Consider the following 19,830-nt stretch of genomic DNA (forward strand, 5'->3'; position numbering starts at 1 on the left):
AGTAATTCAGTACTGTACAGTTCTCATGAAGTAAATATTTTTGAAGGTGGGGAAAGCTCTGAGATTAAGCAATACTTTTTTTTTTTTTTTGGATCAAATGCCAAAACCCATAGGTAAATAGGAAACAGACATCAGTAATTACAGTTCGTACTTCAGCTATTTCAAAACCTCTTGCTTCAATGAACAAGTATTAACTGGACAGACACTCCTTCACAAATTAGAGGTTGCTAAGGCTTATTACACACCGTATTTATCTTTGAAACTTGTCCAACAGAATTAAACTAAAAAAAACATAATGATACAGGTTATGGTTGCAGGCAAAAAAACTATTAAAACTGTAACAACTATATATATATATGTTTTTATCTGTCAAACTGTCCCTGCAGCCACTCTTTGGTTTAGAAGCTCAGGAATGCAGTATTTTGAAACACTGGCAATTGTATTAGTGTGCTGTTGTCAAACTTTAAACCAAGTGTGTTTTCCAGGGGAGTTTTAATAAATAATTACAAGAATAATTTTGTTCTTAGGTTTTTAGACCTGGGAACACAATAGATTTGCAAGAACAACAGTCTGGGCTACCACCAGACGGGGTAGAAATGAAAAGGTGTGACATCTGCCTGAGCGAGAAGCTTGTACTGAAGGGACCTCTGCACTGCTCAGTGAAACGGCCTGGAGAGCTGCACATTGTCACCCAAGTCCACCGTAAAACCAAAAGCAAATGAACCCACTGCCTACGTTGAAGGGCCAACTGAGCCAAGAGGCCTTGTTGGCCAAGTTACACACGTGGCTTGGCTACAATCGAGCCTGAGATACAGCCCTAGCTCAAAGAGCAGCGGGTAGTTGTGGGAGGACATTTCCCTTTGCAAAACCAAGTTTTGCTCTTAACAGCAGCGGCTTAGGAAGGTGCCAACACTTTCTGAAACTGCTACCCAGTGCAGCTAAGGGAACTGCATGGTAGTTTGAAGAAATATGAAACTAAGAGAGGAAAAAAAATGAGGTAAAAGTAAAAACATGCACAGACTTAWGTTACTTAAGSCTTACAAGTGCAGGAAGAAGCTTAAGGATTTGTYATTATTGACCCAATCCGAGATAACAAATATATAKSMAWRRWWAWTWWYYWTKSMTATAACTATTGCACAAAAATTAAGTACATTTTTCTAAAATCTTAATTTCAGTCAAACCACAAGACAGGAGTGATTTTTTTCATTTATATTKGAAAAAATGCTTTTTAAAGTTCAAATTTAGTCAGGCTGATTATGAAGAGGTTTTGCTTATCCAAAGCAAGGAATTGGGAAAGCATCAGCTAAAAATGACTTTAAAAATCTTTTATCTTATTTAATAGCTTACAAGGAAGTTCASCTAGTCTGACCAAAAAACAGAGCACAGGCACGCAATAAAAATGGCAGCAGTGTAAAACATGTACAAATCAGATCTACAGTTTAGAAGGATGTTTATTACATATTACATGCATAAGTTGTCTCCATATATTCAGATCTCTATGTGGCTGTATTAGGTTTTCTGTATTTTCTCTGTTAATTAGATTTAAATAGTTTTTTGAACATGGTATAACTCTGGGAATTAGCAGCCATTAAGTGAAGACTTCAGGTTCACCAAACTGCTTGAAACATGGTATTTAATTCATCACACGAGCAACCCAAAGCAAATGTGTTCTGCACCTCCTAAATAATTACATTATTAATGGCCTACCATAAAACTAATTAGTTATTTTAAGTGAAAGTGAGAAGTATTACATGTAGGTATGCACAGCTGAGGTGAATACAAAGAAGCAAGTTCAGATAATTTTTTTAATGGGTTGTCTTTCCTTTATATCTCACATTCTGTATTCATCATTCTTATTAGAAGAAGATTTGTATTTCACTTGTAATTAACAGAAGATTTGCTCTACTTTTGTCAAATACAAGTTACCTGTAAATAACTGAGTGGATGATTGCTGATATTTTCAGCACAAAGTGATCAGCATCATTTGGCTTTTCACCAGAATATGAGCAGAAGAGGCAACTGCATCTAATATCTACCAAACGTTTAAACATAAATAAGTAAAGTCACCATGGTGCTGAGCGCCTGCAGTCTTGAGCTTTGGACACAAGCATTTTGCACTAATATGCTGCTCTGGAACTGTTTTAATGGTATCTTTAAAGAACTGCTATGACATTTGCTTTCACTAACCAGTTAAACGAACCATCGTTACTAAACACAGAGATCTAGATGAAGTTCCATTGTACAAGCTCCTTTGATTTTAAAAAAAAGGTAAAAATGCAATTTTATAAATATTTTTAAGAGATGCCGTTTGCTTCCAAGTCAGTGTATTTATTTTTATCTTGTAAAAGCTACAAAAACAACCAATAGATTTATGCTGTTCCACTGCAGAAACCTGTTTAGCCACGGATTTACACCTGTAGCAACTGTATTTAACTGTCATCTTGGCTAATTACAGCTAACTGCATATTACCATATAGCACACTCAACTTTCTGAAAGAAATATGTGGTTTTGTGTTAAAAAAAAAAACTTCCTGAGGGCTAATGAACAAAAATGCACTATTCTATATGTTAGACTGCAAACCTAAACTCTCTGAATTGGTGCTGTAAAACTTTAAATTGCTATTTGTTGGCAAGTTGTTTTAGCCTAAAGTACTTGAATTGTAAATCACCATTACACTAATACCATACCTTCAGCCTGAAGTATATTAATCTTCGTTAACAACTGACATTTACATTTACCAATTCACTTCAAGCATCGTGGGGACTAAACATATATGCAAGACCTTAAGAAAAAAAAACAGTTATTAATTTTGAATGCATCCTTCCTGTTCACTGAAAAAATCTGAAGAAAGATTATAAGTAACAGGAATTGATGAACACAAACATTCAAGTCATAATATGTAAAACGTTTGACTTGGAATAAAAGAACTGCATTCTCTTGAGTGCTGATAAAGCATCTAAAATCTATTACATTGTAAAGTTGATATCTGCACTTCTACACTTAATCTCCTCAAAAACACTGGGATTTTGACATCTGAGCTCTTGCAAAGAAAAACAAAGTACAAGTTTAGACCATTTTGAAGACTAAGGTACCAAGACATGATGAATAGTACCAGATTTTCAAAAGTTGGTGGAAAACGTTCATTTCCTCTTTTCCCTTTTTTTTCCCCTGTTTACTAAGCAATAAACCCACACACAGAAATAACAGTAATTTTAAACAGGGAGGGTAGGTTTGCTCTGCCCCCTGCCTTTATTTATTTATTTAATATAAATAGAAACCTTGAGCATTCTCTTCAATGCAGATAAAAATACTTACTGCAGTATGTCTGTATAACTTAAGGAAATAAAGCAACAACTTATTCTTCTCCCTATACCCACATACCACTGTATTGTAATTACACCCTGACACAGAAGAACACATTTGAATCAAATATTTTATTACATCTTTGAAGGATTCTCTGTCAGACTCCAACTTGGTGTTATCTACAATGATTTATCCTGCATTTTCACATTTTGGAGAACAACAGTATCTAACTACCTAGATACTGTTAGATATTTGCTACCTCACAATTGAGACTTGAAGATCCTGTATTCTAACAGCATTAAAAGAAACACAAAGAATTTGATGCATTTTTAATAACTGCATTTTTTTTTTATTTCAATGCAAGAAAAAGTCACCCACAAAGATTCTTCAGATAAGAACAGGCATATGAGTCCTGAGGGAAACAAGAGTCACATGTACCCCATGTTGCTTTTTGTTTCCCACCTTTTCTTAGCTTCAAATCTGAAATGGAACACAAAAACACATTAAAGATCACAAATGTGTAATATTTCAAGAATTCAGGCATACCATACTTTGTGATAGCAATTAAGAAATAACAGAAAAACACYACCCCCCCCAGCTTTAAAAAAACAGGTATTGCCTGATCAAAACAAAAGACAAATGTAAACATGATCAAGACTGTGGTAAAGCCTCCCTATTTAGCCTCAACAGCACAAACCAAATCCACAACAAAACAAGAAACCCAAGCTAAAACTAGCAAATAAAATTAGCAGAAGTGCATTCCAGCTAAGGAAAGAGTTAACTGAATTTGCATTGTATACATTTAGCRCCATGAAATCACAAATGCCTAGTTCTATGCTCAAAATGGCTCACCCCCAAGCAAGCTTCTTTTTCCTTCGAGCTTCTTGGGCAGCCTCTGCTTCTTGTTTAGCCTTTACAAAGTTGCGACAGGCAGTAGCTTTGGCTATTTTCACTCCAAGCTATGAGGCAAAAAAAAAAAAAAAAAGAACAAATAAAGTCACATTGTGAAACATAAGCCCCACGAAAGAACTCGTTTACTACTGATTCTCAAGAGCCATCAAATATTTTAGTACTTAGGCTGATGTTGTAGTGTAAGATTGGATGGACAAGAATGTCTCAAGATATACCAAGGAGTGGGATCCTAAGCAGGCGATCATTTTCCATAYTAAATCTTTCAATTTAAAGAAAAAAAAAAAGAGAAAAAAACAGCTAAAACCAAAGGACAAAAGCTGTGACTCTGCACTTCCTTCCTTTACCCTTCCTTCCTCTGCAGACTCTCAGCTGTTTTAAAATGATAGTGCCAGGCTACCATCACTCCATTTCCTTGAGTTCCTGTAGTCATTTTTTAAATGAAGCACTGTCCTTAGACTCCATCTGGCTTCATAACAGGCTTTAAGGGAATACTACTTTGCTTTCATAAACTTATTTACATCATAAGCTAAATCCACATGAGTATACATCAAGGGAAAGAGAACAAAAGAGAAAAAAATGAGGGAAGATGACATAGTGAACTTTGACCAAATATTTTCTTCAGATAACATTCATAACATTGCTCATTTTAGTTATATTCTTCAATTACTGTAATCACTTAACATTTTTTGGAACTAAAGTACAACTTACTGAAGAATTTGGTTTCAAAAGTTACCACTTTCCTCCAAGACAAGAGGCAAGAAAAGAATTTAAGCAAAACGGCTCTGAGCTGTTATGCTGGCAAAACAGGTTTTCTTTCTACCTAAACCAAAGCCTACTGAAATCAGCTATCATATTTCTAAATTTTACAGTCTTTAGAGGATCAAAGAAGAGGCACAGGAAGACCAAGTGATAGAAACCTTGAAAATTTTGGTAAAAATTCTCTGCTTCATACTAATATATGTCAATCTGCTGCATCTATATATCTGCATTTATGCTGAAAGATGCATTGTCCAAATAAGATGAGACACGGGAGGGAGTCAGGAGGATGGGGTGACCTCTTTTCAGTGTTGGCCACTGACAGGACAGGAGGGAACAGCTACAAACTGAAGCACCAAAAGTTCCACATGAACTTAAGGAAAAATTTCTTGATAGTGAGGRTGGCAGAGCCCTGGAACAGGCTGCCCAGAGAGGYTGTGGAGTCTCCTTCTCTGGAGATCTTCAAAACCTGCTTGGAYGCAGCCTGTGCCATGTGCTCTAGGTGACCCTGCGTGTGCAGGGAGGTTGGACTGGATGATCTCTAAAGGTCTCTTCCTACCTGAGCCATTCTATGACTCTATGACTCAAGAATGCATTTGCAGTTATAGTTGTTGAGTGTGTGCCAGCACACCCATCCTCAGAATTCTCCCACCTAGAAAAGCTTCAGGCTGAAGTCCTGATTAATAGTTTAAGATGAAAGACACGGGGGAAAAAAATATATAATAAATACATCTGTCTTGCTGATCACACCATTCTCTTACAAGCCAAGAAACTACTCTGCACAAGGCTGAGTAGAGCACTAAGCATCCTAACAGTCTAKGTTTTGAGATCCTAAACATTGGAGCAACAAACAGTTAAGATCATGCATAATATTCAAGGAATTAYGTGAGATGACTAAAGCTAAATAACTATTTTACCTATTTTTTGCATGTATTTTTGGCTCACAAAGACACACCTATGGAATTATCTTGATGTGCAACTAGATCATGCGATCACACATTTAAAATTTTTGATTTTTTTTTTCCCCCCTCTCTGAGCAGGAGCAGCATTTAATATTATTAGTAATTCAAAAGCAGTATTTAAGACTTGACATTCAGACATTAAGTGACAATGTAAATAAGAGAATGTCACGCTCTGGAAGCCACTGACCAAYTTAAGAGTAGCTGCTAGTTGTGTGTGACACACTTGCACTACAAAAACACCTAAGAAAGCTCAACTTAAATTTTTAAATAAATTGTTATCTAAGACTGGGTTACTGACTAGATCAAAAGACACAGTAATTTGATGACAGGACAATGTATTCAATCAGGAAAAATATGCTTTTAAATATTATTTCTGAATTGCATCATTTCTGAATATCATCTAATACACTCCAAAATTAACTCTTATCATATAAGGCATTATTTTATCTCTYTAAATATATTAAAGATTTATACATATAAAATTGCATGCAACTGAGGCCTATACAAGTGCAAAAAAAAATCTTTTGATTTTTATTTCTTGGAAAGCAGAATGAATTCTTCCATCTTGAAAGGTATGGAAAAATGGGATAAGGAGATTCTCTGTAGTAAATGCGGAAGGAAAAGGAGACACATTCTGCAGCACTAGTGTTATCATTTCTAGGCTACATAAAGAAACATTTGCAAGACATGAAAACAAATGTGTCACACAGAAAGGCACAGATAAATTTTAGCCATATTAAACACCACCTGCTCCCACACCAAGACATACATCTTCACTTCCCCTCCCAAAAGAAATCCCCCAAAGCTTGGGCAATGGGCCTTTCAGTTAATAAAACAACAAAAATCCCCCCACRTTTCAGGTCATCAGATAACTCAATAAAATATAACGTTAAAAGAAGTGCAAAAACATGAATAAAAAATATATACAACAATTTCTTGTGTAGTCAAAGTATCAGCATTTTCCATATAGAACATCCAATATTTTGCTGCATTTTAATTAAGGTGTCTAAACATTATCACAAAGAACTGCAAATTGGTCAGAGCACGCAGTAAGGAAAATTAAGCTCTAAAGGCTTTTTATCACCATATTTCAGGAACCAAGGGTGTAAAATGTTCTAATTTGGGATATATTAAAAGCCATAAAAGGTCTTTCAAAAAGATTAATGGTACTTTGCTTGGATTTAAGATAAGGGCTTTAGCTGGTTGGAAAAGCAGGGCCCTGGCTAGACCCTTGAGGCATTCATCTTTACAGCCACTTGGAAGATTTGTAAAAGCGTCTGCATAACCTCAAGCAAACGCACTGCGACATTTTTTTTTTAAATTCCTTTCAATTTTACAGGTTTAAAGTGTGTAAATCATATTGGGCAGTAAAACTGATATAATAGTTCATCCTTGTAACACAGTATATAAATATATATATATTTATGACAAACTTTAAAAAAAGAAAAAAAACAGTTTCTACAGGGCAAAAAAGCCTCCCCTTTTGAAATTCACCAATAATCATGTCAAATATCTTACTATAGATGTTAATGTAACATAAATGGAAATTTCTTCTCCCGTTATATTTCATAAAATTTCTCATCTGAAATTGTTACCTTGTAACAAATTTCCAAAGCTTTTTTTTCCCCTCTCTCTCTCTTTAAGAACAGTTTCAAGGCATTTATTTAAAAATACCAATTATCATACTTTAACTTTTTATGGAATAACAGGTTTCTCTGAAAAATATTTATGCCACTCTCTTTTGTTCTTTAATTAAATGAAAACAGATGTTTTCTGAAGTAAAGCGGAACCATTACTGGAGTACTTAAAGTGTTAAGGTCTTTAATTTTTATATCAGTTTGGTCTACAATTCCTGATTGTCTTTACTCAAGCTCAACATTAATGTCAAGCAAGTTACCTAGGAGACGAAAGAGATCAAAGAGACAAAAAACCCTCAAATGTCTGATTAATCAAGCCTGCAAACAGCTTATTTCTTTTAGCCTGCATGCAAGTATGAAAATGAGATTCTGGGAGCCGTACATTGTGCAGATTTGTTCATTCTTATCAGAACAAAGCCAGCGGCAGCTTATTTCATGGATCATTGGCACTGTCATCAGTGCTACACAGAACGGGTGACAGCTCCTCATTTTGAGGCTTGAACAAAATTAGCAAAAAGTCGGCACAAATTAGCCTCTCATCTTTTTAGTAATATGACATTATTCATTTACTTTTTATCCAATTTTTAATTTTTTCCTTGTCAGCTATCCCTTTCTAGTGTTTCTTGCACAGCATCATAAAACACTTTTAAAACAAGTGAAGAAATGGCTGAAGTTGGAATAGTATGTAAAGTTCAAGCAGAAGAGTAAACATTTTATTAAGTTGCAACAGAATCCACTGTAACTTTGAGAAAACTTGAAATTCTTGACATATTTAACTTGAAAAAAAATATAAACCAAAAGATTTTTCATTAAAAAAAATCACATTGTGAAATACCCACATTGATGATACAAATCCAACAGATCCAAGAATTGCTCCAGAAATATTTAAGTGTGACATATAAAATGCAAAACCCACAGAAGCTCTAACAAAACATCTATATTCAAACAGGTCCTGAAATATCCTATGGTCATATCAGAGAAGCCAAACAGCCTTATAATATAGTGTTACAGTTTCTCATCAAGTATGAATCTAGTTATTTCAAGCTTGCCTTTAGCAACGATTTTCTCCTTTTATGTTATGGAATGTTATCCATTGCTGACGTATATAAAATATATAAAGCAAACAAGAATACMGAGTGGATTTTGCAGTGAAAATTGTCCCCTTTCAATGATGTGCTCAACTTCCCCTGTAAAATAGTTTGTAATACCTTTGTTGTATTTTTATGCTGTGTATTACAACACCAAATTATATTTAGATGACACAGTAATGGAGCAAGGACAGGAAAACGTTCTCACATTTAAGCTCTTCTCTAGATTTAAACATTTAAATGCAAGCAACTTCTCCCATTCATGAGAAAACACAGCATTAAAAAATTAACTATAAGCTGTTAGATGCTTTACACAGCTGCCTTATAAGAAAGGCAGTTTTAAAAAAAGAACTGTAGTACTGTTTTCAGCAATTTCTTTATCTCTGTTCTTCTAAGTAAGAAAGCTTATTAACAAGCTTTGAACTTAAAATCACATTTACAATAATGTGCCATCAACAGTTTTATAAGCTAATTAGAAAAAAAGATTAATTAATGACTGGCTGCTAATAAAATGGCAATCATGAAGAAAGAAACCAAGGGTGCTAAGCTTCAACTACCACCAATTAAGAGCTAATTACAAACAAATTATATATGTGTTTTGCTGTGGGCTTTAATTTACTAAAATGGTTTTAATTAAAAGAGAAAACATGCTGATTAATTGAACTGCAGAAAAAATCTACAGTATAAACTGTGCTTTGTCTGTCTCTTTAATTAGACTTGTAACATCTGAAATCTTTTTTTAAGGTTTGTTAAGGAAAAGATATACATAATTAGGGGAGCATAAGAATGTAATTCTAGGTGATAACCCTGCCACGTTCCAAAGGTTAAAAGAAAACAACCTCACTGAGGACAGAGATTTGGAAATACCTCTACTACCTATTAGAAAGAAATCCATCATATATGTAGAGTATTATACAGATTTGTATGTTTTAAAAACAGGTCCTTCAACGGGCAGGTGTTCCGAGTTAATTGGTGCTTGGTTGTATTCTGTATAGAATTACATCAGTCTCCTCAGGTATGCAAAACCATTACGATAAATTCCAAGTGTTATACAGAATTTTTAGGTGACATTATTATGCAGACAGAAGGACAGGCACTCCACCAAACATCATAACCTGCATGATTTTAACATAAATGAATGTATGACCAGATGATCGTTTTCAGATTTTAGATGTTTATAAGGAAAATAGCAGTTCATGTAATGGCTCTCAATGGTTATGATGGAGAACTCTCAACAGAAGCAGAACTTGGCTCATGTACTTCCCATTCTAAATTAGCTGACTAGAATTTACTTACAAAGGGTGATTACCCAGTTGATCTTAGGAAGTGGACAAGACTATTGCAACACAAATTCTGAAGACAAYAACAAGACTGATTGCTGTAACATGAGAATGATATCTGATTGAGCAGCTAATTAATTTGTCTGATTGTAATAGAGGTATTTCTTTTATACTTGATTACAGTACCACAGTTCGTTGTAAATTACAGCTGTTTAAGTCTTTCACCAAAATGCCAGAAACCACTAAAAGCCAAGCATTCAGGAACAGGGCTGTCAAAAWGCCCAGCTATTTGGAGACTGACGACTAGTTCAGTATGCTAAATTGCTGATTTACACAGTATTCTAGAAGTTTCTTCTGACAGGTAAGTCTAATATAGTCAAGAATTTGTGTTCAGGTTTCAGTCCTCGGGCTAATACATTCTCAGACAGTGTGGCACCTAACTGCCAAGCACTAACAGAACAAAACAAACCCACCACACACCCATGAGCAAATACAGTTAAACCAAATGAGTTCTCTGGACACCAGAGCCACAGAGAAATTCTCATTCTGCTTCCAAAGACACACAAAAAACGTGGTACCTCAAAGTGTCATCCTTCCTCAAAAGGAAGATACACACTTCCTATTGTGGAGAGCCAACAGGGCTCTAACTTTCCAAGATCTAGCCTACTTTAGACTATCACGAAGAAAAACATTTTTAAGTATCTACATTTTAAATGCCACTTAGCTGTATACATTATAATAACAACAACATTCTAAAAGGTTCGGGGCTGTGTGGATAACTCCTACATGTATATTAACACTTGTCTAGACATCTCTCAAGTTAAACAAGTTATCATATACACAGTACTAAAACTATAGTTTTAGGTATGCCTTTCTATGCTTTGGAACAGCTTTACAGCACGAAGCACATTGTCAACACCAACAGCCTTCAAGTGTTACCATGCTGCTTTACAATAATACACCATATGTTAACTGTGCATATTACTCAACACTATAGCAACGCTGCTGTGGTTAGTACAGAAATAGATTAAGCACATTGAGGGGAAGTTAATGAGTATGGCCCATTTGTACGAGACTGGTGCTCAACAAGAAGGGTGCTGCTCACATAACCGGGTTGGTTGTACACGCAGCCCACACTCTGTCTCAGAGGTTGACCACCTCTGTCCCTGAAGCAGAAGACCTGTCCCAGGTCCCAGAAGCAATCTGGCTCAAAAAGCAGTTACTCACAGACTAAGTTTCATACAATAATGCAGACATGCCCATAATCTCTGGAAGAATTTCACTCATATATGAATAAAACAATCAAGAATTTCAGGACCACCAGAACTCCCTGAAGAGGATACGTTGCAGGGATGGTGAAGGATTCTACAGCTAAAGGTGTCCAGCCTGACACCTCTCAAACTGCAGTAACTTTTCTATTCCTAAACTAGGGTGGCAACAAGGCGTAGTAGTTGAGATTTGCAAAGAGATTAAACTGAATGTCATTGCATACATGCAAATAATTTAACATTATTTGCAAATAATAATGGGCCAATACATTTATAAACCAAATCTCAAGAGCTGTCTATGAATTCACACAGTCACTTGCAAACACAGAAGCTTGCATAAAGTGCCTGAAGATCAGCTAAATTCAGGAAGCCCAGGGGAATTAAGAGATCTGAACTGCAGGGATCTATGCAAACCCAGTTTCAAAATTCAGCATTTGTCTAACAGGAACTTCTAGAAATTTCTAAATGACCTTGAATTAGACACAATACTAGAATGTCTCCATACAGAACTTGGATTTGTTTGTTGCAACTTCTAACTCTCAATCTAAAACCAAGAATGCTTCAGGAATAAGAATACTTAAGCTGCAATACGTATTTCTGAAAGCATTTAACAAGCAGTACATACCCCAAAGTGTCACTTACAGYTAGATAGCAACAAGATACTCCTTAAAGGATCTGCAACAAGTGCCACATGTAAACCAAAACACATGGAAATCTCAAAGCAGTATCATTTAAGTTTTAAGGATGTAAATTTCAGTAATCTACTCACAGCTGCTAGATTATGCATATTGCCTAAATCATCACAGATTTTGAGGGAATCTGATTAAAACCACTCTCACTGTATCATAATGATAGCACAGCGACAGCATCATTTTGGCATTCCTTTGCTTTTTAGGACACGTTTTACTGCCTATTCTCAGTCATCTGTTTATTTTTGGCTCATTTTTCTAAATACTGAAGCTGCCCTATCAGTTTCACAGGCTTATAAATGTTATACATCAAAAATTAGTTTCACTTATTAAAGCAGGAAACGGCTTTAAGAACTCTGGGATCTGTGCCTCAAAGCAAAAGCTTTATCAGCAGGTTCCAGTCACTGCTTCTCGCAAAAGAAAATGGTGCCGATTAAAAACCCATACACCTGATTGCTAAAAAAGAACACCTMCCCACTGAATGTTTTTCATACGGCAGCAAGGGCGCTGTACCCCAAACAGAAGGCAGCTCATTTCTCTTATCCTCCCTAACCCTGCAACATGGCTCAAGAAAAATGAAAATATACATAGAAAGATGCGGCCCAGATAAAAGAATACCAATTCATCCGGTTATTTATCAGGATTTCGTAAGCTTCGTACTTCAATGCAGTCAGAGCACAATTCACTTCTGAGTGTGACAGTATCAGGCTTCGAAAGAGACACAATGAAACCAAACGCTTCATAAACTAATTAATTTCCAAGTATTATATAAAATGAAAAGTCACATTTCTTTACACTGCAAACACAGGAAAGGTCACGTTTTTAATCAATGCCATATCAAGCTGTGAAGACAGCATTTTATTAATTGTGCTTATATACAAACAATGTTGTTTTAAACCAGCCTGTCCCATAATTGAAACCTTTTCTACCGCTCTTCACTCAGAATTACTCATTGTAAGATTTTTCCTTACAATAGAAGTAAATTAAAAGATCCATTAAAAAATACAGACTCTTCAAAACCACAAAGAAGAAAAACAATCTTGCAGGGGGTTAATGCTGCAGATCTCCACAATAGGAGAGCCCCAGTGAATTCACTGGGATTCTGTGTTCACAGAGCTCCTCATGAGTCATTTGAGTTTTCCTTTTCTCAACATGCTATTTATTCAGATAAACCCACTTAACCAAAACCAAGTCAAGGCTGTGAATACTAATAGCGCTCCAAGCATTTTGTYTTCAGAATTACAACATGTTAATATTTGAAAGTCAACAATTTGGAGCTAATGTTCCACAAATAAAAAATATATTGTTGTATATATTGTTGTAGCACCTGGGATATGTTAGATGCTGTACAATTCCATGGCTACCAAAATCAGATAGTAGTTTATCATAAATATTACAAAACCTTAGAACTTCTTACATTAATTTGTTTTATAGTCAAACAATTTGCACTGGAACCTCAGTATGTTTTATTGATTATGATACACTAACCACTTAGAATAGATGGTATGATCCATTTGTGAAGGAGAATAGTAAGAATGTTTTAGTATCTATACATAAAAGGTAATATAACAGTATCATTATAAGACGACAGGCAGACTTAAAGGGCACATTAATTCTACTTTAATTCTACTTTCAGTCATGAACTGTCATTTATGTGCAATGAGGCTTTACCAATGAAAACATGGAAAATGGAGTCCAGAAATTTGCAACTATCCTGAGTGACTAGCCAGGTCCGGGTGTTTCTAATGAATGTGCAGGAATAACCTTCAGGAATGGTGAGCTTTACAGGCAATATTAATAAAACCAAGAAAATTAWTTTTTGCCATTTGTCTTTAAAATAATCTTAAAAGTATTAAAATAGGTTTAAATGTGTAATCTTACATCAAATCAATTACAGCTTCACTTTACTGTAGCTAAACATTTTTACATTTGCATCAAAATGATAAATGTATCAAAATGAATTTTATCAAAATGAGAAGTACTCAGACTTTTTATTTACCCTTTTAGCACCTTTCAACGTCACTGTATATACTGCAAGTGTAAAATCGTAGTTATCTCTGTGTAGATAGAAAAGCATGGAGGACAGATAACTGAAAGCAAAAACCATGTAGAAATTAAGAATTTTAAGCGGACAGTTTTTCCATTCATCTAGCCTTCTAGCATGTTTTATATATTTTACACATAATAATATACACACACGCACACCTTAAAAAAAACTTATCTGAATTCAAAAGTATTCTAGCTCTTCCTTTTATCTTGATTTTGTTGATTCACATTTTCCTTCTCTGCACAAAGCGATGGGAGCTCAACAGCTTACACAGATTTCAGAGCCAGACCACTGCTGCCACTAGCTACCATATGGGCACCAACCAAACTGTATTTCTCATACCAAACCTCAATTCAGACAAGCATCTGACAGATTCCTTGCCAGTTTAAGCTTGCTCAGCCCTTTGCTCAGCCCTGCATACAGATCCAAGCTTAAAGGATCCAACTTTGGCAGCAAAGCCACATAACCTTCACAAAACTACTCAGATGTACTAGCTAACAAGACAGTCTCATGAAAATATTTAGTTTTCACACCTATACTTACTTGGAGTCTTGTATTTAAACTAGAAATGATTTTTTCAGCGCAAAAGAAATACTCATTCATTTTATAAATACCACTCTAAAGCTTTATCAAGAAGTCTTGACATGAACTTGTTAGATCCCTACCTTTCTGCAGGCTTCTCAAGTCACAGATGTTTTTCAGAGAGGGAAAGCAAAGAACAGCATGTACAAAACCAAGTGTTTTCTAAGAGCTTTTGTTAACAGGACACTTACCTCCCGAAGGGCCAATCTATCACTCAGCTCCTCTGCTTTATCAATGTTACCTTCCGCCACAGACTTCTCAATGCTAAGTTCAAGGCCAGACTAGAAAGAACAAAAATAAGAGTCTTTAGGATACAAGAAATAATACTTCCAAAGTATCTCATTTTCAAGTAGTATTTCTTTCATAAAATTCTTTATTTTAGAACATTCCATAAACATGTTATCCCTCTGTAAAACAAATAATTTTGTCTCTACTGTAATGGGCAGTATAATTAAGATTTCATTCAAAGGCTGTCTGTCAAATCATTGCATGAGTTGCCCCTTATGTGCATAATACCACAGGTTAAAAAAAAGATTACACAGACTAGTTTATGCCTGTCACAATAAAATTTCATTGAAGATCTGGTTTATCTATTCCATCCCTGGAGGAGCTTTCTAAGCAAAATGTGAAATGGGTGTCAGGTAACAGGAAGAATGGCAATTACCACAACATTGTTACAGTTCTAAAAGCTGAATTCTGGCACGGTGCCACTCTACTGTACTAACAAAAATTACATGGGACTGCTAAAATTTGGAAACAATGGAATTGCCTCACAATTATTTAGACCTCTGAAAACAAGGAGCTAACCTTTAGGATCAACATAACTTCTAACTTATTTAAAGAACAAATTCACAATATATGTAAACGGCAAATAAATACTAAACAGAACTGTTAAGTGGACGTTTCTGAAGCAATAGCCAGTTGTCAGATGTCTCTTCCTGAAAAGATTTAGCAGGCCAGCAATACAATCTGTTAATTTAGGTGAAGAACATATGCATTCAAGCATATTTGGACCTTATTCCAGACAAATTCAGGGTAGTTTAAAGAAAACTGGAAGAAAACAAAACACAGAACATAAAGGGAAAATGATGCTAACTAAACATTTGACATCAAATTTACAAAGGCCTCCACTGGAAGAGGTACAGAACGAGCAATGTTTTAAGAATGCCTGAATAACAAGTTTAACTTGTCTATCTTGTTGGAGTGTAATTTTCTTAATATGGCTAGCTATACAATACTTGTGAACAGACTGAGCACACACACACCAGTAGTTAAGTATGCAAAGAATTTCTCATGATGTTATAATAAAAAACAGAAAGGAAACAGTCACACATACCATGCATATTATTCTTCAGAGAGATGTAATCACTTATGTACTTTTAAACTGTCTCAGTTCTACTGCTMTTTCATTTAAGGTGACTTTTCTTTTTTAAATTATGAGCACAAGGCAACATTGGTTTTATATCCACAATTACCTTTTGTGGAGCCCTGCTATTCGCAAGTGTTTCAAATCTGTCATTGATTCCAAAGTATTGTGTAAGCTCTTTCCAATGCTCTTCATTTGCCAACTGTTGACTACTTTGACTACAAAAAATAAAAACAAAAAACCACACAAGAACAAAATTTATTATAACAAGTTTGCTTTCCACTGCTTGTAATATTCTCTTCCACACTAAAAGAAACTGTCCATTAAGCAGACATGCTCTTTTCATCCACTCATTTTTATAGAAATGAAATCAATTACTTCACCTCTCCACAATTTCCCCTTATATTTATAAGCCTTATATTTAAAAGCAGATCTCAGATAATCACACCAATCTATTTTTACCTCTCAGTCACTTCATTGTTCTTTTTCAGTTTTTCTGTAATAAAAACAACAACAACAAAAAAAAAGATGTCACACAGCAGCACCTTACAGCATCCAATGAAGTTAACAGAATTCTAATTGGTGACATTCTCTTAGAAAGATTAACATACTAGGATTTATTGCCAGAAACCATGTGTATCTAAACAACTCCATTAAGTTTTTTTCCTGTGAAAAGTCTACACTATCCATGAAGAAAACCTGTAATTGGAAGATACAAAAGTCTGTTTTCTAGAGTGACTGAAATATAGTTAGTCATTATAAATAAGGACTAATAACATTTAAGAATACTATCTCCTTTTTAAAAGGCACATAAGAAGGTTACTTAGTTGGTAATCGACTATAAAAACAAAGCACTAGTTAAGAGCACTGAGACAACATCTACTCAGACATTACACTACAGTTCTTGGAGACGGAAATAAAACAAAACAAACAAACAACCTCCAGCACATCTCATTTGCAATTTATTCATATTAATACAATTTTGAGAAAATAAGTTCTGTAATTAAATGAACCACCTTTTCTGCGGCGCTTTCTTTTTTGGCCTCTGTTTGCCCGATCTGGTTGAGTTTTCATTTCACGTTTTCTCTTCTGAAGCTCCAAAAATTTCTACAATATGAAGAGATGAAAAGATGCAAAGGTTTTTTTCTTTTTTTTTTTTTAAATCATGACGTGCTGAGAAATTCTGTCCTAACAGCTCCTTTATCCRTGATACTTTCCTATACCTATTACAGTAAAATTATGCCCCAAGTTACCTGGCTCTGATGGCAAACTGCAACTGGCTCTCATCTTTATATCCCCTGACCTCTCTGGCTTTCAGCCCTCTTTACACGGTAACAGAGTCCCAGTAGCTGCACACTCCTAAGGCATTCAGCACCTTGCTGAATGCCTCAGGAGTCAGCTGCACACTTCCTGAGCATTCAGCATCAATAGCCGTTTAGCATACAAGCAGACCAACAGTACAGCAGGCGACACATAAGGACAGGGAAGAGTGCCCAGTTTTTGCCAATTTCTTATTTGGATTCAAAAGCTTGAAATTTAGGCTTTTTTTTTTTTTTTTTTTAATTTTCTCAGTTTCTACATGCAACAAGAGCATAAGCAACTGTGAATCTGAATGGCTGTAACTACTCCTTACAGAATCAGGAGAGCACATCTCTACTTTGCAGATCACAACCATCAATCGAGTGGCTGCTATACACAGCTACAAATTTCTGTCTTTTACATTAATAAGGCTCAGAGTCCATATTCTRCCATGGACAGAAATCTTAGTGCAACTGCATAATCTACACACTTCCTTGCTGCGCTTTTACTATGGCACCAGTGCACAACAACAACACACAAAACATCAAAACACTCAACATGAGTTGTTTTCACTATCAGCAATGCAGCTTTAAGTAGACTGCATTTACACCTGGACATTTACAAACACATAATGTTACCCACATTCCACATGTTTAAAGGAACTCCAGCAGGGCATGTTTGACYGTCATTTTCTCCATCTGTCCCCATTACCAAAGGGGGGTTACTGACAGTACTACTTTCAGCTTCGCTCTCCTGGAACCCAGGAAGCTGAACTGKTTTAATATCTTCTTTAGTATCTTCTGGTGAGCAGGATATCGCAGWATCCAAAGCATCCCCATCATCAGAACTTAGGTCAACGTCACTCTCATTCAGCCCTGGGGGCAACAGCCCACTCCACATCTTCCAGTGGARATAAGATCAGGTCACTCCACATCATCACAACGACACCAGACTAAYGCGCTACCCATCTTCAGATGGGAAYATTGTCAGCCTGCAGRAAATTGAAAAACAAGAGAACACACTATCATAAACACCTTAATTTCTCCTGAGAACACTACTACCGTGAGAGTCGTTAGATAAGCTCGTTAAAAAGCTCCCAGCACTATTTAAGCAGCAGAGGACCGAAGCGAACGGACTAAAGTTAACCCAGGTAAACGCCTCGGCACTCACCCTGCCGCGCCGCGGCTCCCCGGGACGGCGCAGCCGCCTCCGCTCGCCCGAGCGCCGCGAGCCCCGGGAGAGGCCGGAGCCCGYTCCGGGCAGCGGGACACCGGGGAAACCATCGGGACCAGCACCGACCGCCACGAGCGAGACTAGCGCCGGCCACGGCCACCTGGGCGACCCGCGACACCCCCGAGCACCCGAGCCGCGCCGCCACCAGCCATGTTTACCTCACCGCCATCTCCGCACGCCGCAACATGCCGCCCGCCGATTGGGCCCCGCCCCGCAGCCAATCAGCAGGAGCTTTGCTGCCTCGGGCCCKGCCTGCCGGGTCGCCATGGCAACCGGCTGGGCCTACCGGCTCCGTGCGCGGGGCCGGGGCCTGCGGCGGGACCCGCGGCCTGCAAAGCGGCCTCGAAGCGGCCGCTGCCGGGCCGGGTGCCCGCTCCGGGCCCGCGAGTGCTGCCGCACGAGCTCCTGAGCGGCCGCGAGCACCCCAAAATGTGTAGTCATAACAGCAGGTCCCTGTGGGAGCGGCAGACCTGGTTGCCACGCTGCAGTAGGGCAGTGGCAGCCGTTCAGAGGAACAAACCCACAGAAACACGATAAAAAATGTTTATGCTGGGACTAACTGGTTAGGGCCTGTGGCTTCACTCAAGGATAGGGAAAGAAAAAAGAAAAAAAAAACCACTATCCCAAATGTCTTGCATTGATGTGGTAAAAGAGAAATCCTTGATGAGCTTCGCCCCGGATGCTGCAGGTTGTGGAGCAGCTTGTAGATGCCAAGCTGGACTGTTCATTAGGGTGCTCCGAGGATGCTGAAAAGCCCTCGTGGAAGCTCYTCTGGGCTTGTGATCGAGGGAACGCCTGGTCCCACAGCAGGCCACGCAGAAGGTGTCCCGAGCACGCTCAGTCTGGAAGCTTCCACTTGGAGCGGCATTTTTGACAGAAAGTAAACAGTAGCAAGAAGGAAATTGCTGACATCAAATAAGGGCAAAATGAAGTTGTGGAGAAACAGTTCAGCTGTGGGAAAGGAGAAGGGGGCAAATGGTTAAGTATTATGAAATAAAAAGAGGGAAAACAGGCTCTACTTTGAGTAGGGATTTCCCKTGTAGATCACAGCCTCTGGCATTGGCTGTACATGGAAGGGAAAAATAATCACCTTTCTCATGGACATAGAACAGGATCTTCAGAATTGCTTACTTTTTATGCCACAGTTTTGCACCCTTGGATTCATTTCTGAAATCAATTAATTCCRTAAGTAATCACTTTTTCATGAACTACATGTAAATTTCACACTCAGCTTGCTAACCATTTTTTCCTCTCATCTGGGAAATCAATTTTTAAGAGATTTATTTTATTTACATTTAATAATTGAATCTATTTGGTATACAGACTGGCAAGTGGTAATTAATAAACGTATTGATATTGGATAGTCATTGGCATTTATTCTAGATAGTTGTTACACTACTCATCTGA

The 19,830-nt window shown here is 37.0% G+C and overlaps 1 protein-coding gene across 1 annotated transcript; it reads right to left on the reverse strand.

The window, feature by feature from the left end:
* Positions 1–3,376: 3,376 nt before the first annotated feature.
* FAM204A (family with sequence similarity 204 member A) lies at positions 3,377–18,180 on the reverse strand. Its single transcript, XM_026050510.1, has 7 exons — positions 17,833–18,180; positions 16,908–16,998; positions 16,354–16,387; positions 16,001–16,109; positions 14,717–14,806; positions 4,157–4,263; positions 3,377–3,784 (listed from the first exon to the last, which is right to left on the reverse strand). Exons 1-7 carry the CDS (start codon positions 18,088–18,090, stop codon positions 3,733–3,735), a joined length of 741 nt encoding a protein of 246 aa, XP_025906295.1. The 5' UTR covers positions 18,091–18,180; the 3' UTR covers positions 3,377–3,732.
* Between the last annotated feature and the right edge of the window lie 1,650 nt (positions 18,181–19,830).

The sequence above is a fragment of the Nothoprocta perdicaria genome, unplaced genomic scaffold (assembly GCF_003342845.1).
Source record: "Nothoprocta perdicaria isolate Ctin4 unplaced genomic scaffold, notPer1 scaffold_7, whole genome shotgun sequence".
Classification (NCBI taxonomy): Eukaryota; Metazoa; Chordata; class Aves; order Tinamiformes; family Tinamidae; genus Nothoprocta; species Nothoprocta perdicaria.